At 43.0% G+C, this 21427-nt stretch overlaps 1 protein-coding gene across 23 annotated transcripts in view; it reads right to left on the bottom strand.

Annotated features, from left to right (window-relative positions):
- LOC144509076 (RNA binding protein fox-1 homolog 2-like) overlaps nucleotides 1-21427 on the bottom strand; it is a 295347-nt gene that overhangs the window by 130855 nt on the left and 143065 nt on the right. The window contains exon 1 of one of the 23 annotated variants that reach the window (XM_078237406.1): nucleotides 16258-18219. The exons of 19 other annotated variants lie outside the window; for them this stretch is intronic. In XM_078237406.1, the coding sequence (XP_078093532.1) occupies nucleotides 16258-16278 (21 nt within the window). In that variant the 5' untranslated portion in view covers nucleotides 16279-18219. Of the gene's footprint in view, nucleotides 1-193; nucleotides 307-16257; nucleotides 18220-21427 lie in introns of those variants that run through there. 3 more of the 23 variants (XM_078237397.1, XM_078237408.1, XM_078237399.1) reach the window with 3 other exon arrangements.

Raw genomic sequence — 21427 nt, forward strand, 5'->3', positions numbered from 1 at the left:
TGCACCATATCCTACTCCTAACTCCTCGCTACCTTGAACCTCAAAACCTCCTCTCAGTCTATTCTTCCTCACCAATTACTACTTCCTGATTTACATAATCCTTTTTCAAGCATATAATCATCCTCCATTGTTATTTAGCAGCACATTAAAATTGCTTACTTAATTTTTCAAAAAATATTGTCAGTACTCTTACCAGCATTATATTGCAATTAGCTGACAGCCCTGGGGATACTTTGCACCATTTCAATGTTCCAGTGCTGCACAGATAAATTGTTCCTTATTCATGAATAGAGTGGATGTTTCATCATCCCTTTCCCAAAATGGGTTTACTTTGTACTATGACAATACTCTTATATGGGCAAATTGCTTCAGAAGTATATACTGGATGTATAATGAGCAGTCATGAAACAAGACTCATTCCTGTAAGTGAAGCTGACCAGATAACTGAAGCAATTTAATCTACCGCACATTGCATATCCACTCAGGAGCTGACAAGTTATAATGCACAGCCGGCCATCACATCCTATTTATAGCACACACAAGTTTGTTGATATAAAAAAGGTCACATTCTTTGTAGGGTTCACTTAAATCCATACCACAAAGTGAACAAAACTAATTTACAGCAATTTACAGTGCTGAGGTTTGCAAAGGACCAAAGAGAGAGAAAGAGAATAGAAAAGGAAGACCTTTTCTCCAGAGGTGCTGTTAAATACTGTTCCTTAATTGGGCAACTGAAATGTTTTATAGTATCTCCAAACAGGAGGTACCTGGTTGTCTCACATCTGCCACGAGCTCCCAGATTAAGTATTAAAGGCCCAGTGCTGGATTCAGCTCTTTGGTGGCCTGAAGTGAAGGTTGTTGCAGGCAGCATGACATGACTGTTTCAGATGTGCAGTGACTAATACAACAGTCACCCATGCATGCACAGATTCTTCTGTTTCCAATAAACTGGTTACGTACAAGTGTAGATGGGAATGCAGTCAGTTCAGTCTCCTACAACTAGAACACCAAAAAAGGATTACCAGCCCTCCTGAAATGGAGGACTGAGTTCCCAGGCACAGCTGCTAACATGGGAGAAAGGTTATTTGCACTCCTGGTTGGCACCCTTGCACTTTCATGCCTCACAGGTTGGGGATGGGACAAAATTGCAGGGAACCATCAGTAATTAAATTTATTAAATCTTTCTTCCAATCTAAATCAAATTAGTTCTGAGATTCTGGGACATAGTGGTGAGCATCCCCGCTCAGAATGCACTGCTAGACTCTGGTCCGTCCGTTTGAGGGAACAGGCGAGAATCACAGAAGTGGTTCCTTGCAGATTGGTTGTGAATTTAGCAATTTATTTTACTTCACTCAACAAAAGAATGAGGAGACAGATGAAACTTTGCATTCAAAAAAATACATTGACTAAACTTCTAATATGTTTTAGCAAAATGGCACATTTCAAGAAGGATTTTCAAATTGTACAGAAGCATTCAAATTCATTCTTGCAAAAAGGAGGCTTCAGTTTTTTTTCAAGAGATTGCTTCTAGCTTCAATGGGAAAATTAGCAGGCATTTTGGAAAGGTCAGGCTGTTCTTTTTAGTGCTGCTAAATCTAAATGATAAAACTGACTGTCTTTTTCCCCCAAGCAGCCTTTTGATGCAGTGACTGTCTCTGTGAAAGATAGCCGGGGGACAGGAAACACCCATCTTTGAAAGCTTTCTTCCATTGAAATTGATTAGCAATTTTTCCACTGTTAGAAATCAGGATGTAATCTTGTCACTTTTATTTTAAGGATAACTAATACCAATGTTAACTACTGCACTTTCTGCCGTATGAATCTGGAGCAGTTCAGTGGATTTTCCAGCCTTGCCAGCAGAAATCTGGCCAATCAGGACTCACCTGCGATCACCAGTTTGTACTTTGAGCAGTTTGATGGGCACTTAACTACTGCAGTAATGGCCAAGAATGTTAATCCTGCTCTGAATAGCAGGAAATAAGTTAAGCATAGCGCTGAAATTGCACACCATGATTAACTGACACCACTTTTCCAATTATGAAGGATAATTTTAATATCTTAGGTGCTCAACCACAATTTATTTTATTCATTCATGGGCTGTGTGGGCGTCGCTGGCAAGGCCAGCATTTAATGCCCATCCACAATTGCCTTGAGGTGGTGGTGGTGGTGAGCTGCCTCTTGGATTATTGCAGTCCGTATGGTGTAGACAAATCCATAGTGCTGATAGGGAGGGAGTTCCAGGATTTTGACCCAGTGACAGTGAAGAAACAGTAATACATTTCCAAGTCAGGATGGTGAGTGGCTTGGAGGGGAATTTCCAGGTGATGGTGTTCTGTTTACTGCCCTTCTTCTTCTAGATGGTAGGGATTGTGGGTTTGGAAGATGCTGCCTGAGCGGTGCCAATTAATCATGGTGTGCTGAGTCCCTACAGTGCATCTTGTAGACGTGCACACAGCTGCCACTGTTCATCAATGGTGGAGAGTGAATGTTTGTGGGTGAAGTGCAAACCAAACAAGTTGATTTGTCCTGGATGGTGGATAGCTTATTCAGTGTTGTCGGAGCTTCATTCATCCAAGCAAGTGAACTTGTGCCTTGGAGACGGCCGGCAGGCTTTTGGGAGTCAGGAAATTAATTACTCATCACAGGATTCCCAGCCTCTGACCTGCTCTTATAGCCACAGTATTCATACGGCTGGTCCAGTTCAGTTTCTGGTCAATGGTAACCCCCCGGGATCTTGATAGTGGAGGATTCAGTGACAGTAATGCTATTGAATATTGAGGGGTGAGGTTTACTGAAACGAAAGCAAAGTCCTGAAGATAATTTATTTCCATCATTTTCTGTTTTTATCCCAAATGTTAACTCTCATGTGTAGTGTTGAAATCGAAAACAAAGGTGAACCACTGTCCAGTGATGGGTATCACGCACCAGTGTCAGTCTGAATTTAAAACTGTGATGCAATAATGCAATTAACATTTCCAAACTGCAGGCAGATGTCAAATGATCAGATGTCAGGTGATTGAAGACCACATGGCTATCAGGACATGATTGGATGCCCTGGAATATGTCAAAGCAGAATTGGCAATCTCATGCTTAGGAACCCCAGGTCCATTGCCTTATCCTCTTCACAGGGAGTTCCAAACCACCTCAGAATGCATCACATTGGCAGCATGAACCTGCACCCTCCGAGTTTACAATGCTGCATACTTCCACATCAATACACTCACCTTGGAAGCGCAGCAGTTCAAAACCTTGTGTGTAATATTTACATAAGAAGTGCTTCAGGAGATGTAGATGCAAACAGTTCTTTTTAATCTCTTAACTTTAATCTGGTTTTTTTAAACAAGGTTAAAGAGGCTTCAGTGGAAACAAGCTAGGCAGAGTTAATCGTAGATTAGTGCTATGAAACATTCTAGTTCCTTCCTAATGGGATTAAACTCAGCTGGCTGGTCAATAAGCAGGCAGATTACAGGAAGCTGCTTCACTGCCACTTACAATTCCACATTTAGCTAGACTCTGAACTGATGCTCATTTTTCTGATCCCTTCTTTATAGTGCAGATCTAACAGAAACAGCAGCCCTGACGTTGGCAACGATGCTGCAATAGATGAAGTGGTGTTAATGCTGGCGGAGGAACACAGAGCCACCTGAGGAGGTGGTTTTCTAAGGATCAACCATGCAAACACGTGTCATCATCTGCAACTCATTTTGGCTAGAGGCGTTCAGCTTTCAGACTGCCCCTCGCTGGTCAGCAATGCCAGTTTATGTAAACCTCCTCTAGGGACCTGTCACTATAATGTACCATTATTTGGACAGGATCATCAGCAGAAGATGACTGGCACTCCTGGTGCAAATTACACATCACCCAGGATTCAACATTTGTGAATACCAAGAGCAGAGACTGGAGGCACAGAAACTATGACCTCCTCTCACTGCCTCCCCCTGCCTCACTGGCATAATAAATACATAGAAAATCGGAGCAGGAGTAAGCCATTCGGCCCTTCAAGCCTGCCCCCCCCCACCCCCCGCATATCCTTTAATCCCTTTAACCCCAAGAGCTATATCTAACTCCTTCTTTGAAAACAATGTTTTGGCCTCAACTTCTTTCCGTGGTAGTGAATTCCACAGGCTTACCACTCTTTGGGTGAAGAAATTTCTCCTCATCTCAGTCCTAAAGGGTTTGCCCCGTAACCTTAGACTGTGACCCCTGGTTCTGCACACCCCCACCAAAAGAGATGGGGGAGATACTAAATGTTTTTTTTGCATCCGTATTTACTGAGGAAACGGGCATGGAGTCTACGGAAATAGGGCAAACTGGTAGGGAGGCCATGGAACCTTTACAGATTAAAGGGGAGGAGGTGCTCGCTGTCTTGAGGCAAATCAGAGTGGATAAATCCCCAGGACCGGACAGGGTATTCCCACGGACCTTGAGGGAAGCTAGTGTTGAACTTGCAGGGGCCCTGGCAGACATATTTAAAATGTCAGTATTCACGGGGGAGGTGCCGGATGATTGGAGGGTGGCTCATGTTGTTCCGTTGTTTAAAAAAGGTTCCAAAAGAAATCCGGGAAATTATCGGCCAGTAAGTTTGACGTCGGTGGTGGGCAAGTTATTGGAAGGTGTGATAAGGGATAGGATCTACAAATATTTGGATAGACAGGGACTTATTAGGGAGAGTCAACATGGCTTTGTGCGTGGTAGGTCATGTTTGACCAATCTATTAGAGTTTTTCGAGGAGGTTACCAGGAAAGTGGATGAAGGGAAGGCGGTGGATGTTGTCTACCTGGGTTTCAGCAAGGCCTTTGACAAGGTCCCTCATGGGAGGTTAGTTAGGAAGGTTCAGTCGCTAGGTATACATGGGGAGGTAGTAAATTGGATAAGACACTGGCTCAATGGAAGAAGCCAGAGAGTGGTTGTGGAGGATTGCTTCTCTGAGTGGAGGCCTGTGACTAGTGGTGTGCCGCAGGGATCGGTGTTGGGTCCATTGTTGTTTGTCATCTATATCAATGATCTGGATGATAATGTGGTAAATTGGATCAGCAAGTTTGCTGATGATACAAAGATTGGAGGTGTAGTGGACAGTGAGGAAGGTTTTCAAAGCTTGCAGAGGGATTTGGACCGACTAGAAAAATGGGCTGAAAAATGGCAAATGGAATTTAACGCAGACAAGTGTGAGATATTGCACTTTGGAAGGACAAACCAAAGAAGAACGTACAGGGTAAATGGTAGGACTCTGAAGAGTGCAGTTGAACAGAGGGATCTGGGAATACAGGTACAGAATTCCCTAAAAGTGACGTCACAGGTGGATAGGGTCATAAAGAGTGCCTTTGGTACATTGGCCTTTATAAATCGGAGTATCGAGTATAAAAGTTGGAGTGTTATGGTAAGGTTATATAAGGCATTGGTGAGGCCGAATTTGGAGTATTGTGTACAGTTTTGGTCACCTAGTTACAGGAAGGATGTAAATAAGATTGAAAGAGTGCAGAGAAGGTTCACAAGGATGTTGCCGGGACTTGAGAAGCTGAGTTACAGAGAGAGATTGAATAGGTTGGGACTTTATTCCCTGGAGCGTAGAAGATTGAGGGGAGATTTGATAGAGGTGTATAAGATTTTGATGGGTATAGATAGAGTGAATGCAAGCAGGCTTTTTCCGCTGAGGCTAGGGGAGAAAAAAACCAGAGGGCATGGGTTAAGGCTGAAAGGAGAAAAGTTTAAAGGGAATATTAGGGGGGGCTTCTTCACGCAGAGAGTGGTGGGAGTGTGGAATGAGCTGCCGGATAAAGTGGTAAATGCGGGGTCACTTTTAACATTTAAGAAAAACTTGGACGGGTTCATGGATGAGAGGGGTGTGGAGGGATATGGTCCAAGTGCAGGTCAGTGGGACTAGGCATAAAATGGTTCGGCACGGACAAGAAGGGCCAAAGGGCCTGTTTCTGAGCTGTAATTTTCTATGGTTCTATCTCATTCTTTGGAACTCTAGTGAATATATTCCTAACCGACTCAACCTGTCCTTGTACATCAGTCCCGCCATCCCAGGAATCAGTCTGGTAAACCAGCTCTGCACATCCTTCCTCAGATAAGGAGACCAAAACTGCACACAATATTCCAGACGTGGCATCACGAAGGGTACAATAGAAAATGGATACAGTAGGAAAAGCTATGGGTCACCACTTCAGGGCTCTCTCCCAAAACGAAGATAATATTTACTGTTCACATTACAATCTGCTCTACATTAAGGATACCAAATGCAGATTGGGTGAGCACTTTGCAGAGCACCCCTATTCAATCCGCAAGCATGACCCCAAGTTTCCTGCGGCCTGTCATTTTAATTCTTCATCTTGCTCTCACACTGACTCTTTTATCCTTGGCCTACTGCAGTATTCTAATGAAGGTCAATACAAGTCTGAAGAACAAAACTTTGTCTTTTGATGAGCAATTTGCAGTCTCAATGTTGAGTCCAACAATTTCAGGCGGTTATCTCTGCTCCCATTTTGTTTCCTTTGCATGTTTCTGGTTTAACTTTATTTTTTTCCTGTTTTTGCCTCCCATGGTAGTTACTCATGATTCTGACATTTTGATTCTTTATCTATCCCATCACCACCTCCTTTGGTTCTGCACCAACTCTTTTATCATAGAATGCCTCCCATCTTCTGCCCTATCACAGAGCTTCCCTTTTGATCCTTCTCCATCCTGCTCCCAGTCACAAAGGTGAAATGCCAGTCTATATATAACTTTACATGCTGCCCTGTTCTCAAGTCATTGAAATAAATTTACCAAAAGGCGAAATACAATTAACAAAGCCTCCCATTTTCCTAACCAAGTATCGTCAATGGTTTGCAGCTGGATATGGAACAGCGAAATCTGATAAGCACCAAGATTCAGGCTTTCACTACACATGTACACAGACTGTACTAATTTGCAGTTCACCAATGGAATTTGAATATTTTGACAATACTTAAAAACTACAGAACAATCTCTCTGAATTTTTTCAGAAGCAAAATACTGGGGATTCTGGAAATCTGGAGCAAAAATAGAAAATGCTGGAGATACTCGGTAGGTCAGGCAGTATCTGAGAAGGGAGAAAGAGTTTTGATCAAAGGTTATTGACCTGAAACATTAACCATTCCTCTCTCCTCAGATGTGTAACTCTCGAATTTTCTCTTGTTATTCAATAAATTTTTGTTTCAAGATCGTCAAAGGCAGTTGTCAATCGCCCATGATCAAAAACACAAAGTTTATTAAAACACATTTTATACTAGAGTCAAATATCTGATAATAGCCAAGCAACGTATAGTTCAAAATTTGTCACTGAGCCATAGAAGATCATAGTAGGACAGGTGACCAAAAGAGAGAGGTTTTCAGGAGCGTCTTAAAGGAGGAGAGAATGGCAGAGAAATTATGGAAGGATTCCAAAGCTTAGGGATCTAGACATCAGAAGGCATAATGACCAAAGGATCATCTAGACCTGAAACACTGGCTCTAGAATCTCCCCACAGATGCTGTCAGACCTGCTGAGATTTTCCAGCATTTTCTGTTTTTGTTTCAGATTCCAGCATCCGCAGTATTTTGCTTTTATCTCAGTGTTTAACTCTCTGCCACTTCTCTTCCAGGAATGTCTTCCCTGAAGTAGTATTGCTCTTCTCTCCGACAGAATTTCCGTTTGTCTCTCTCACCATGTGCACAGTTATTTCCATTTCCCTCTTGGTGTTCAACAAAGTGTTTAAAGCTCTGCTGATTCTCTCCGCTCTGACGATGGGCCATCTAGACTCGAAACATTGGCTCTATTCTCTCCCCACAGATGCTGTCAGACCCTCTGAGATTTTCCAGCATTTTCTGTTTTTGTTTCAATTTACAGTTTAATCAGTCTAAAGTTCAGAGCCGGCAACCTGCAGGGGATGGTTACAACAGACAATTCCTCCTGTCCTTCATTTTGAAACCTAATAGAAAGGCCAGTTTCTATTTTAACTCTACCTATTTTAGATGAGGATGAAAATATCCCGCTTCCCTCAGTCCATTCACAGCACCTGTTAGGAGATGTCACTAGACAGAACCCTGCTGAGCTCTCCCTTTCACTAACCCAGTGCAGTGCAACTAACTACAGCACCCAAACCTAAATCTGCTAACACAGGCAAAGATTAGAGGCTGGTTCGTCCTGTTCCAGATGTGTACAGGGTAGGCAGCAGCATCATAATATTAGAATCTAAAGGTATTTCTGTGTATAAATGGTGAAGCGATATATCTTCTATTGGGTGGCACTGTGGTTGGCACTGCTGCTTCACAGCGCCAGGGACCCGGGTTCAATTCCCGGCTTGGGTCACTGTCTGTGCAGAGTCTGCACGGTCTCCCCATGTCTGCGTGGATTTCCTCCAGATGCTCCAGTTTCCTCCCACAGTCCAAAGGTGCGCTGGTTAGGTGCATTGGCCATGCTAAATTTTCCCTCAATGCACCCGAACAAGCGCCGGAGTGTGGCGACTAGAGGATTTGCACAGTAACTTCATTGCAGTGTTAATGTAAGCCTACTTGTGACACTAATAAATAAACTTTGAAAAAACTTTAAAACTTTAATAAAAAACCTCAGGCAGTAATTGTGCTTGTCCAAATGGCATGTTACAACAATGTGCAACACTCTAACATACAAGTCTTATTCCATAAATACCAGCAGCTCCATATTACAAGTGTGAACGTGATTACAGTTTAACCTAACATTGAATGAAAGAATCCTTACAAGTGGCATTCCAATACAAACAAGTTTATTTCAAAAGGCCTTAGGTAATATTAAAGTTTTAAAGTTTATTTATTAGTGTCACAAGTAGGCTTACAGTAACACTGCAATGAAGTTACTGTGAAAATGAATAAATGATGTGGCTGCTGATTTTCAATATTCCTTTCTGTTTTGCATATCTAAACTTTTCCTCATTGTTATCGACCAGCAATTAAACAAAGTTCTTTCCACCACAGATAAAAACTATTACTGAACAGCTATTTTTAACTATAATCTGTAACCATGCGGCACAGCATATCCCCCACTCCACCATTACCACCAGGCCAGGGATCAACCCTGGTTCAATGAAGAGTGCAGGAGAGGATGCCAGGAGCGGCACCAGGCATATCTAAAAACGAGATGTCAACCTGTGATTCTGCAACACAGGACTACTTACATTCCAAACAATGGAAGCAGCATGCAATATGCAGATCTACGCAATCAGACAACCAACAGATGAGACTGAAGCGCTGTAGCTCCACCACATCCTGACATGAAAGTGGACAGTTAAACAACTCACTGGAAGATGAAGCTCCACAAATATCCCATCCTCAATAATGGGAGCCCATCAGTGCAAAAGACAAGGCTGAAGTATTGCAACATCTTAAGCCAAAGGTGCCAGGTGGATGATCCATCTCTGCCTCCTTCAGAAGTCCCCAGTATCACAGATGTCAGTCTTCAGCCAATTCAATTCAGTCGACATGAAATCAAGAAATAACTGAAGGCACTGGATACTGCAAAGGTTTTGGGCCCTGACAACATTCCAACAATAATACTGAAGACTTGGGCTCCAGAACTAATTGCGCCCCTAGCCAAGCTGTTCCAGTACAGCTACACAAATAATATCTGGCCGCCAATGTGCAGAATGGCCCAGGCAAGTCATGTACACAAAGGCAGGACAGTTCCAACCAGGCCAATTATTGCCTCTCACTCTACTCTCAGTCATCAATAGTGCTCTCAAGCAGCACTTACTCAGCAAAAACCTGCTCACTTGACGTTCAGTTGGGTTCTACCAGGGTCACTCAGCTCCTGACCTTGGGCGGGGGGGGGGGGGGGGATATGTTCGTTGATGATTGCAGTGTTCAAATGCATACATGACAAATCAGATACTGAAGCAGTCTGTGTTCATATGCAGCAAGACCTGGACAATATTCAGGCTTGGGTTAATAAGTCCCAAGTAACATTCATGCCACACAAGTGCCAGTCAATGCCCATCTCCAGCAAGAGACAATCTAACCATCTCGCCATGACATTCAGTGGCATTACCACCACTGGAACTCCGCTGTCAACATCTTGGGGTTACCACTGACCAGGAACTGAACAAGACCAGCCACATAAATACTATGGTTACAAGAACAGGTCAGAGGCACAGGATCCTGCAGCAAGTAATTCACCTCCTGACTCCCCAAAGTTCTCCAAAGCACAAGTAAAGAGTGTGATGGAGTTAGCTACACTTGCCTGCATGAGTGCAGCTCCAGCAACCCTTAAGAAGTTTGGCATCATCCATGACAAAACAGTGTGCTTGATTGGCCAGTACCTTAAACAGTTTCTCCACCACCAACACGCAGTGGCAGCATTGTGAATCATCTATAAGATGGACTGCAGCAAGCACCAGGGATCCTTCAACAGCACTTTCCAAACCCACTGCCTCTACCACCTAGAGCAGTGGTTCCCAAACTTTTTTCACTGGGCCGCACTTTCGGAATAAAAATTTGCTCGCGCCACACCAAATTTTTTATTGATAAGAAATACCTTCAAAAACAAAAAAAAACTCCTAGCAGTGCTTGATTCATAACATAGAACACAACCTCGTCAGACCCCATTTGGAGTACTGTGCTCAGTCCTGGTCGCCTCATTACAGGAAGGATGTGGAAAAGATTGAAAGGACGCAGAGGAGATTTACAAGGATGTTGCCTGGATTGAGTGGCATGCCTTATGAGGATAGGCTGAGGGAGCTCGGTCTTTTCTCCTTGGAGAGACGTAGGATGAGAGGAGACCTAATAGAGGTATATAAGATGTTGAGAGGCATAGATCGGGTGGACTCTCAGACTTTTTCTCAGGGTGGAAATGGCTGCTACGAGAGGACACAGGCTTAAGGTGCTGGGGGGTAGGTACAGGGGAAATATTAGGGGGAAGTTTTTCACACACAGGGTGGTGGGCGAGTGGAATCGGCTGCCGTCAGTGGTGATGGAGGCAAACTCAATAGGGTCTTTTAAGAGACTCCTGGATGAGTACATGGGACTTAACAGGATGGAGGGTTATAGGTAGGCCTAAAAGGTAGGGATATGTTCGGCACAACTTGTGGGGCCGAAGGGCCTGTTTTGTGCTGCAGTTATTCTATGTTTCTAACTACTTTATAACATGATCATGGGATATCCAGAAAGTATAAAACAATCACTTTGGAAAAATATCTAATCCATGTTTAAATGTTTCTTTGATTGTCCTTGAATCTTCCCGCCACACTTGCCATCCTCTCTTGCCGCACCAGTGTGGCGCGCCGCACGCTTTGGGAACCACTGATCGAGAAGGACAAGGGCAGTAGATCTTAGGGTCTTAAAAGAAGTGGCTAGTGAAGTAGTGGATGCGTTGGTTTTGATATTTCAAAATTCCCTAGAATCACAGAATTTATACAATGCAGAAGGCCATTCAGTCCATCAAATCTGCACTGGCTCTCTGAAAGAGCATTTTCTCGATTCCCACTCCCCTGCCTCATCCTCGTAACCTTGCTATCTTTTCAGATAGCAATCCAATCCCTTTGAATTACTCAATCGAACCTGCCTCCATCACCCTCTCAGGACGTTCGTCCCACACTCCAACCATCCTTCAAGTGAAAATGTTTTTCCTCACGTCACCTCTACTCATTTTGAATCTGCGACATGTACTCTTTAGGGGCAACAGTTTCTCACCATTTACCCTGTCCATTCCCCTCAGGATCATGAATACATCTTTTGACCAAGGAAAATGCATCTCTCTAATCTATCCTCATAGCTACAGTTATTTATCTCTGGAATCATTCTTGAGAATCTCCTCTATACCCTCTCCGATGCCTTCACATCCTTCCTGAATTGTAGCACCCAGGGCTGGTCACAGTACTCCAAATGCAGCCTAACTAGTGTCTTATAAAAGTTAATAAGACCTCCTTACTTTAGGAAAGGTTCCATTAAGCTGGAAAATAGAATATGTAGAAATGTGGAGTTGCAGTTATCATCACATCAGCATTTATTTGAAAGGTGGAGCAGGCTCAAGGGGCTGTGTACCTACTTCTGTTCCTAATTCATATGTTCATTGACAATGGGGACAGCACCACCTGCAAGTTCCCGTCCAAGCCACACACTATTCTGACTTGGGATTATATTGCTGTTCCTTCATTGCCATTGGGTTGAAATCCTGGAACTGAGTCTTTAACACTGTATACCTACACCACATGGACTGCAGTGGTTCAAGGTGGAGGCTTACTTCCTCAAGGGTAACTGGGCAATAAATCCTGGCCCAGCCAACAACGCCCACATGCTGTGAAAGAATAAAGAAATGCTTTTTTTTTCTAATTACTAAACCATATGATCAAATCTAGTTCTGTGAGTTTTGTGATGTACCCAACCCAAATAATAAGTACTTGATGGAATGCAAGGCACACCTTGCTTTCTGCAAATGTTGCTGGCATTGAACATCTCTTTCCAATCACTTCATCTGCTTAATAAAAATCATTCTGATTAACTGAACTCGTTAATTCACATTAAAATTAGAATCATAGAATATTTTAGAATCCCTACAGTGCAGGAGGCGGCCATTTGGCCCATCGAGTCTGCACCGACCACAATCCCACCCAGGCCCTATCCCCATAACTACATCTATTTACCCTAACTAGCCCCCCAAAGACTAAAGAGCAACTTAGCATTGTCAATTCATCTAATCTGCCCATCTTTGAACTGTGGGAGGAAACCGGGCACCCGGAGGAAACCCACGCAGACACGGGGAGAACGTGCAGATTCCGCACAGACAGTGACCCAAGCCGGGAATCGAACCCGGGTCCCTGGCTCTGTGAGGCAACTTAGAAACCCTACAGCACAGAAAGAGGCCATTCGGCCCATCGAGTCTGCACCGACCACAATCCCACCCAGGCCCTACCCCCATATCCCTACATATTTACCCACTAATCCCTCTAACCTACGCATCCCAGGACACTAAGGGCAATTTTTGGCATGGCCAATCAACCTAACCCGCACATCTTTGGACTGTGGGAGGAAACCGGAGCACCCGGAGGAAACCCACGCAGACACGAGGAGAATGTGCAAACTCCACACAGACAGTGACCCAAGCCGGGAATCGAACCCAGGTCCCTGGAGCTGTGAAGCAGCAGTGCTAACCACTGTGCTACCGTGCCGCCCTTGTGCCAGTGTCAGGCAAGTGTCAGGTTAAATTGGGATTCCTCCATTTTTAATTCATTTTTATTAAATCGAAATCTCAATCCTTCAGGTTAAAGAGAGCAGTGAGCAGCAAACACGCTGACTGGAAGTCACAAGCGTGTAGTTACAGATTGCCTGGTCTGGTCACAGATCAATTTGAACTGCAGGTCAAATAAAGGACCATCAAATGTTGAAAAGCATCAAAGTATGGAGAAGAAAGCCTAAAAAAAATGCATTATTAACTTTCAAACAAGATAAAGAAAATCATATATAGCAAAATGCTCACGTCTTTCTCCAGGCTTTGTAAACTGGTCATCATTTATGATCATTTGCCACAAATCTGTTTGTGCATTTCCCAAAACTATGGAACACCAAGTTGCTGATTAGAAGCTAAATTAAACACCTTCTTTCCCACTCATACCTCACTCCCTTTCACACAAACAATTGTAAAAATCTGGAATTAGAATCATAGAATTCTACAGCGCAGAAAGAGGCCATTCAGGCCATCGAGTCTGCACCAACCACGATCCCACCCAGGCCCTATCCCCATATCCCTACATATTTACCCACTAATCCCTCTATCCTATGCATCCCCGGAACCTAAGGGGCAATTTAGAATGGCCAATCAACCTAGCCCGCACATCTTTGGACTGTGGGAGGAAACCGGAGCACCCGGAGGAAACCCACACAGACACGGGGAGAATGTGCAAACAGACAGTGACCCGAGCCAGGATTCGAACCCAGGTCCCTGGAGCTGTGAAGCAGCAGTGCTAACCACTGTGCTACCGTGCCACCCTTATTCTCCCTGAAAAAAAAATTGTGGGCACTTGGGGTCAATTGAAATTTTCAAGGCTGAAGATTGATGGGAGGTTTGTGAGGTAAGGGTACTAAACAAAACGTAACGAAGGTGGGTAAATGGGGTGCAGATCCAGATCAGTTATGAGCAAACTGAATGGCAGAGCAGGTTTGAGCTGCTAAATGGCCTTCTCCTGTTCCGATGTTGGATGAGGATATTGGGGACATGGTTAGTAAGTTTGCGGATGACACCAAGATTGATGGCATAGTGGACAGTGAAGAAGGTTATCTCCAATTGCAACAGGATGTTGATCAATTGGGCCAGTGGGCTGACGAATGGCAGATGGAGTTTAATTTAGACAAATGCGAGGTGATGCATTTTGGTAGATTGAATCAGGGCAGGACTTACTCAGTTAATGGTAGGTCGTTGGGGAGAGTTACAGAACGAAGAGACCTAGAGGCACAGGTTCATAGCTCCTTGAAAGTGGAGTCACAGGTGGACAGAGTGGTGAAGAAGGCATTCGGCATGCTTGGTTTCATCGGTCAGAACATTGAATACAGGAGTTGGGACGTCTTGTTCAAGTTGTACAAGACATTGGTAAGGCCACACTTGGAATACTGTGTGCAATTCTGGTCACCCTATTATAGAAAGGATATTATTAAACTAGAAAGAGTGCAGAAAAGATTTACTAGGATGCTATCGGGACTTGATGGATTGAGTTATAAGGAGAGGCTGGATAAACTGGGACTTTTTTCTCTGGAGCGTAGGAGGCTGAGGGGTGACCTTATAGAGGTCTATAAAATAATGAGGGGCTTAGACAAGGTAGATAGTCAATATCTTTTCCCAAAGGTAGGGGAGTTTAAAACTAGAGGGCATAGGTTTAAGGTGAGAGGGGAGAGATACAAAAGTGTCCAGAGGGGCAATTTTTTCCACACAGAGGGTGGTGTGTGTCTGGAACAAGCTGCCAGAGGTAGTAGTGGAGGCGGGTACAATTTTATCTTTTAAAAAGCATTTAGATAGTTACATGGGTACGATGGGTATAGAGGGATATGGGCCAAATGCGGGCAATTGGGATTAGCTTTGGGGTTTTAAAAAAAAAAGGGCAGCATGGACAAATTGGGCTGAAGGGCCTGTTTCCATGCTGTAAACCTCTATGACTCTGTTCTCTCTCTTGCAAACTCTCTTTTTTTCAACCTAGTATTGCAGTAATAAACAAACCATTTCAGATTCCCTCTCAAACCTGCCTCTGAATAGCTTAGGGATTCTGCTGGTTTGTCCCTCCCTGTGGAGGGATCACTTTACCCTTGCTCACTGCTCCCTCCCCTGTGGGGTACAGCTCGAACCAGGATTCCTAACTCTAATACAGTAGAGCAACACATTAAAAATCCACAAAAGGGGAAACATCAGGGGCTAAAGTGCGGGAATTGTAACAAGATGAATCAGCACAGTCCAGTGAGCACTTTGACAAGGTAAGCGGGCACGTGTCTGTGAATACAAGGTCCCCAGGTGGCCAGGCTCCTGATCACAGCTGTGACGTGCAGGGAAGGTAACAGTGAACAGAGGTAAAGTGTTTCCCCCACAGGGAGGGAGAAATCCGCAGAGTCTCCCTGAGCAACTCTTGCCTCCCAGGGGCAAACCTGAGAGACAATCCAAGGGAACAACTAAAAACATTGAGGGGGCGGCTAGAATTTTTCTTTTTTCCCTCTACAGGTACTCATTTCTGTAAAGACATACGATAAAGCTTGAGAAAATAAGTGTGTAAAATGTATAGAAAATCAAAATACGTCATGTTGGATATCTGAAATAAAAGCAGAAAATGCTGGAAAGACTCAGCAGATCTGGCAGCATCTGTGAAGAAAGAAAGAGTTAATGTTTCAGGTCTATGATCTTTCATCTGATCCGATGAGGGGGTCACAGACATCAAAACACTTTCCTTCTTCACAGATGCTGCCAGACTTGCTGGAGTATTTCCAGCATTTTGTTTTTATGCAAAATTCCCTGATAGTACATTGAAGGCTGATAATGCAGCAGCTGAAATCCCGACAATGTACACCTACTTTATGCAAATAGTTTTAATATCGACAACAGAAAAACAGAACTCAAAATGTGCACCAAATTGTGCAGAATTTCTATGGTCACATACTAATTTCTGATACTTGCATTTTTGATCATTTAAATCAATGATATTAATGTACCTTACGTTAGCACAACTGCCTAAGCCACAGACACTCGCTAAAATCTATTTAACCTCCGCATAAATTGCTTCAAACTTTGAGGAATCTTTAGATCAAAAACAAACTCACCCAGAGATACATCATTTGCATTTTGAACGAATTCACACACAATTACGGCAACCACAAAGTCACCCAACTACAGGCACACATGAAAGAAGGTCGGTTGAAAGGATTACTCTAGTTTCCTGCCTCGTTTTTAGGTGCAGCCCTCTCTCCCGAGCAGCTCCCACACCCCACCTGTGCTGCTGTGAGCAACAGTTCAGCCTGAAGGGAATTTCTGACTGGCACAACAGCAGTTCACTCAACCTGTGTGCGCTTTTTAAAAAAGACAAGCAAAGATGGGTGGGGTTCAGAATATGAGATAAGTTAACTGTTTCAACAACGACATTTTTTTAAAATTGTTCACGCCCAAGGTATGATTTTTGTTCTCTAACCCCCCCCCAATGCCCCTTAAACCTTCTTCCTTATCCCCCGAAGGTTGCAATCCAGTTCCTCAGGTACAAAAACCCTCCAAAACCTGATCTCATTGACTATTCTTCAAGTTACGAGCCTAGGCTATGAAGTACGTCAGCAGACTATCCCTTATAGCAGCCGTGCTGAGGTCGACCTTGCTGGGATCAGCCACATCAACCAGGGACCAGGAGTCAAACATGGGCCTCCTGGTCTGTGTAGCTCAAGGTAAACAGTCAGTGGCCACATCAACTGTATCATCGATTCTCAAAGAATTAGAGGTGGATTTGACTAATTCACAAAGCTTTGCTACAGGAGCAGAATTTTTTTTTCCAGCTACGCACCTTTCAAGAACTTTAAAAACGCAAGAATGAGACTTGAGCTTCAAACTCCATATCACAATCACCAAATGTCCACCTCCATATTCTCAATATTATCCCTGCCTTTAAATTATGCTCCCAGTGGCAACTGCCACATCAGCTCACTGTTTCTGTTCATGAAGTAACCTCAGTGTTTTCTATGTTTAAGAAATGTATATACTCATATATGTGTGTGTCTTATACAAGGACATGGTCAAAATGAATGGTGGAGAGGCTCAAAGGCCTACTCCTGCTTCTAGTTTCTATGATACTGATGGAAATAATTCTGGTGTAGGGATAAACAGCCTGCATTTACATAGTGCCTTCAACAATGGGCAAAAACGTGTTTTTACGTCTGAGTGTTATGTCAATGATCCAAGTCATGGACTCAGTCTTAGCTCAGATCTGACCCAGAGTTAAAAGGGCATCGACCCTCAAAGTTACTGGGAAACCTCTGATATCAATAATAATCCATTAGCTGTAAAGTACTTTGGGGCATCCGAAGGTAACAAATGGCACTACATAAATGCAAGTAATTTCTAAGTAGATAACTCAATGGTGGGTGGCACGGTGGCACAGTGGTTAGCACTGCCGCCTCACAGCACCAGTGATCCGGGTTCAATTCCGACCTTGGGCGACTGTCTGTGTGGAGTTTGCACGTTCTCAGTGTCTGCGTGGGTTTCCTCCGGGTGCTCCAGTTTCCTCCCACAGTCCAAACATGTGTAGATTAGGTGAATTAGCCATAGTGAATGCATGGGGTTACAAGGAAAGGGAGGAGGAGGGGGACCTGGCCTGGCCACTCTTTCGGCGAGTGGGTGACGACTCAATGGGCTGGAAGGCCTCCTTCTGCACTGTAGGGATTGTTTGGTTCTATGATATTGCAAAGGACTATTGAAAATAGTATGGAGTCCTACAATCAAGTGATTGAAATTACCTCAAAAAGTGAGTTTTCAATTCTCCAACCAAAGGACTCAATTCCAGTATCACGTGAGCATTAGACTTTGCTGTGTTGAACTTGTTTAAAGGGTTTTGTCTATGGACGGTTTTGGTTTGATTGGAACATCTTAGATGTATTTGTTAAGGGTTATACATTACCGTGATTGTTTTGTTTGTAACTGATAAAAGATATTGCTAATTTTCTTTCCATACAGGTTAACTACATTCTTAATTAAACCTTGTTTGATAAAAGCTACTTAGTGGGTCATTTGACTCATACCTGAAGATAAAGATGTTGTGCTTCTCCTGGCCAAATTCAGGATGCAAAATTTCTGTTCCAGGCGGACTCCATAAAACACTTGCATTTCTGACCTGAATCATTACAGTCAGGCAATAAAAGTTAACAATGAAAAGAGGGAGTTTGTTTTTTGCGATAATACTAATTGGTATCTCAAATTGCTTCAACCACTATCACAACAGTGATTGGACCGATAACCAAGGTGATGGGTGTCAGGTTTAAACTCACACTTGACCCACAACCTTTTGATGTGGATGCAAATATAACACCAGAGAAACTAGCTTAAAATCTCGACCAATATTCTCATCCCAAGGGAAAGCTGCACCTTTGGAATTGCCATTTTACAGATGAGATGTTAAACTAAGACCCTGCATGCCATCCCAGAGCAACGTCACTAATACAGATGACCTGGTCACTATCACATTGCTAGTTATGGGCCTTTGCTTAGTGCAATTGACTGTAGCTCGTTACAACATGACTACAGTTCAAAAATACTCAGTTGACTAATGGGATGTGTGATGTCTTGAGGTAATTAAGGGCTCGATATAAATCCAAGTTTTTTCTTGCATTACTTAATTTTATCATTTTGTGGTCTAAAATTTAAGATGGCAGATACAACTGGTTTTAAAAACTCCCCAAATACAATTTGGAAAGACAAAAATCTCCAATTTTGCTTCATTAAATGGACAAAGCAGAACTATTTTATACTCGCATTAAACTTGGTCGAATTTGCCAATGCTCCAGATTTATTAAGCTGACAATGGAACGAGTTTTAACAAAACCTACATGAAATATTTCTGACATCACAGTGTCAAATATGAATAGGGCGTAAAGCTACTTTGTTAATTTACCAAGCTCTATAATTGGGCAATTTGCTGCCACACTTGTATATCATGAAATATGCTAATACAGAGAGCTCCTGGGATTGAAGGGTCAGGGATAGATGGCTCAGGGGCAATGCTGGGGAGGAGGAAGGAACAGCTCATTAGAATGTAGGGGCAGAGCGTTCGCAGACTCGTACGAGCAGTGTAGAGAAAAGGGGCACAAAATATCTGAGCTCCCTTTGAAACATTAAGCTTCATTGTTACCTCTGGTCAACTTTAGCCACTCTCAGTCGCTCAGGTCCCCACCCCGTACACCACTATTTTTTCTGTGCTTTTACTTTCCCATCTCAAAAGCACTTCACGCTTTTCTACTTATCCATTTGTGCGCCAATTTATTTAGTCTTTAATAAAAAAATTCCTATAAATAAAAATTACCCCAAAAACTCAAGCTTCCAAGTCTTTTCTGAAAACAAATCCACAAGCCTCAAAAATGGCCGAGAGCATTTAAACTGAATTTTCAACCAAAAGAGAAAGCAATCCACCCTCGATAAACAATTCGATTTTCCCTTTGTCTAAGCAACCACATTCACTTTAATCACAGATGTGATCTGTCTAGAAACAGTTCATAACAGAAGACAGCATTGGGAAGTATGATTTTTTCACTTATCAGTTTGCAATATTTTTACACTGCAGGGATTTCTGCCATTCCCTGGTTATATCTTAGAGATTAAACTGCTGGTGTCAAGTCAGCTTTTTCATAACTAAATACCCAATTAGAAAGTGTTAATGGAGTAAATGGGAAATTTGGTAATTCCTCCCCAACATGTCACACCAGCTTAATTTTTAAAAAGAATTACAGGTCATTGAGACTAATACGCTCAAATTTTAACAAGTTTTCATTACATCTCACATATATCCACTTGCTCACTCTCTCCCCCCACAAACATACTTAATTATCCCCTTAGCTTAGTGATACTACCCATTTCAAGGGCCTTAAACTGGTAACTTTGACTACAACGCTCATACTCTTTGGATATAGTCCATCTGACTTTCCTATCTTTAGCATGTTTGTGGTGCTGGAAATTTGGTTTCTCTCGCCATAATGTACTTCTGTGTGTCAAACTCCTGAATAGGACCGTGCAGTAATACAATTAGATCAATTCTGAAATCTGGCTGCATTCGCAAAAACTGAAATCACAAGGGACTGTAATGAACATTGCTCAATGTATGGCTTTTTCCGCTGAGGCTAGGGGAGAAAAAAACCAGAGGGCATGGGCTAAGGGTGAAAGGGGAAAAGTTTAAAGGGAATATTAGGGGGGGCTTCTTCACACAGAGAGTGGTGGGAGTGTGGAATGAGCTGCCGGATAAAGTGGTAAATGCGGTAACATTTAAGAAAAACTTGGACGGGTTCATGGATGAGAGGGGTGTGGAGGGATATGGTCCAAGTGCAGGTCAGTGGGACTAGGCAAAAAATGGTTCGGCACAGACAAGAAGGGCCAAAAGGCCTGTTTCTGAGCTGTAATTTTCTATAGTTTCTATGGTTCTATGGTATGAAGTATTGTGTTTTCTTGCTTGGCCTGGCATTCTCAAAAAACAGAATATCCTCCTAATGTATATACCCTCATTTCCATTTTTACACCTATTTTATCAGTTCATTTCTACTTCTTGATCTGCATCATTCCTAAAATATCATATTTAACTCTGGTACAGAATGGCACATTGCTAGTTGAGAAGAACCAGTTACTATTCTAATCTTGATATCAGCGAAAGGGGGCAACTGGAGTTCAAGTGCCGTGGTAACCTTTACCACTTAGCATTCAAGTTGTCAAGACCACCGAACAAGTTGCTAGCTGACACTTTGCCTCGGAAACAAAGTGTGTGACAGAGACACAAATAGAAGGTGCCAAAATTCCTTACCTTGGAATCTACCAGATAACTAAATACATTTACAACTTCCATTGCTAATGGCAGTGATTTGTTAGATCTGTATTTTTGCTGTAAACAGAAACTACGCCCTTCCACACGGAACAGGAAAGAGCCAGGTTCAACCTTTTGTCAGCACTGAGTTGACAATCTCAGACATTAAGTTTTAGTGGTCCAATTTAGAAAGTCTTGTTTTCAAGAACACTATTCCTGATTATTAGCTAACAAAGACTATTGGAAGTCTCCAATAATGGTCAAAACAGCATGTCAACACTCAATGAATCACAGAATTCCTACAGTGCAGAAAGAGACCATTCGCACCCATTGAGCTTGAACCGACAATGATCCCATCCAGGCCTAGTTCCTGTAACCCCACGTGTTTACCCTGCTAGTCCCTCTGGCACTAAGGGGCAATTTAGCATGGCCAATCCACCTAACCTGCACATTTT

Source organism: Mustelus asterias, chromosome 21, assembly GCF_964213995.1.
Source record: "Mustelus asterias chromosome 21, sMusAst1.hap1.1, whole genome shotgun sequence".
Classification (NCBI taxonomy): domain Eukaryota; kingdom Metazoa; phylum Chordata; class Chondrichthyes; order Carcharhiniformes; family Triakidae; genus Mustelus; species Mustelus asterias.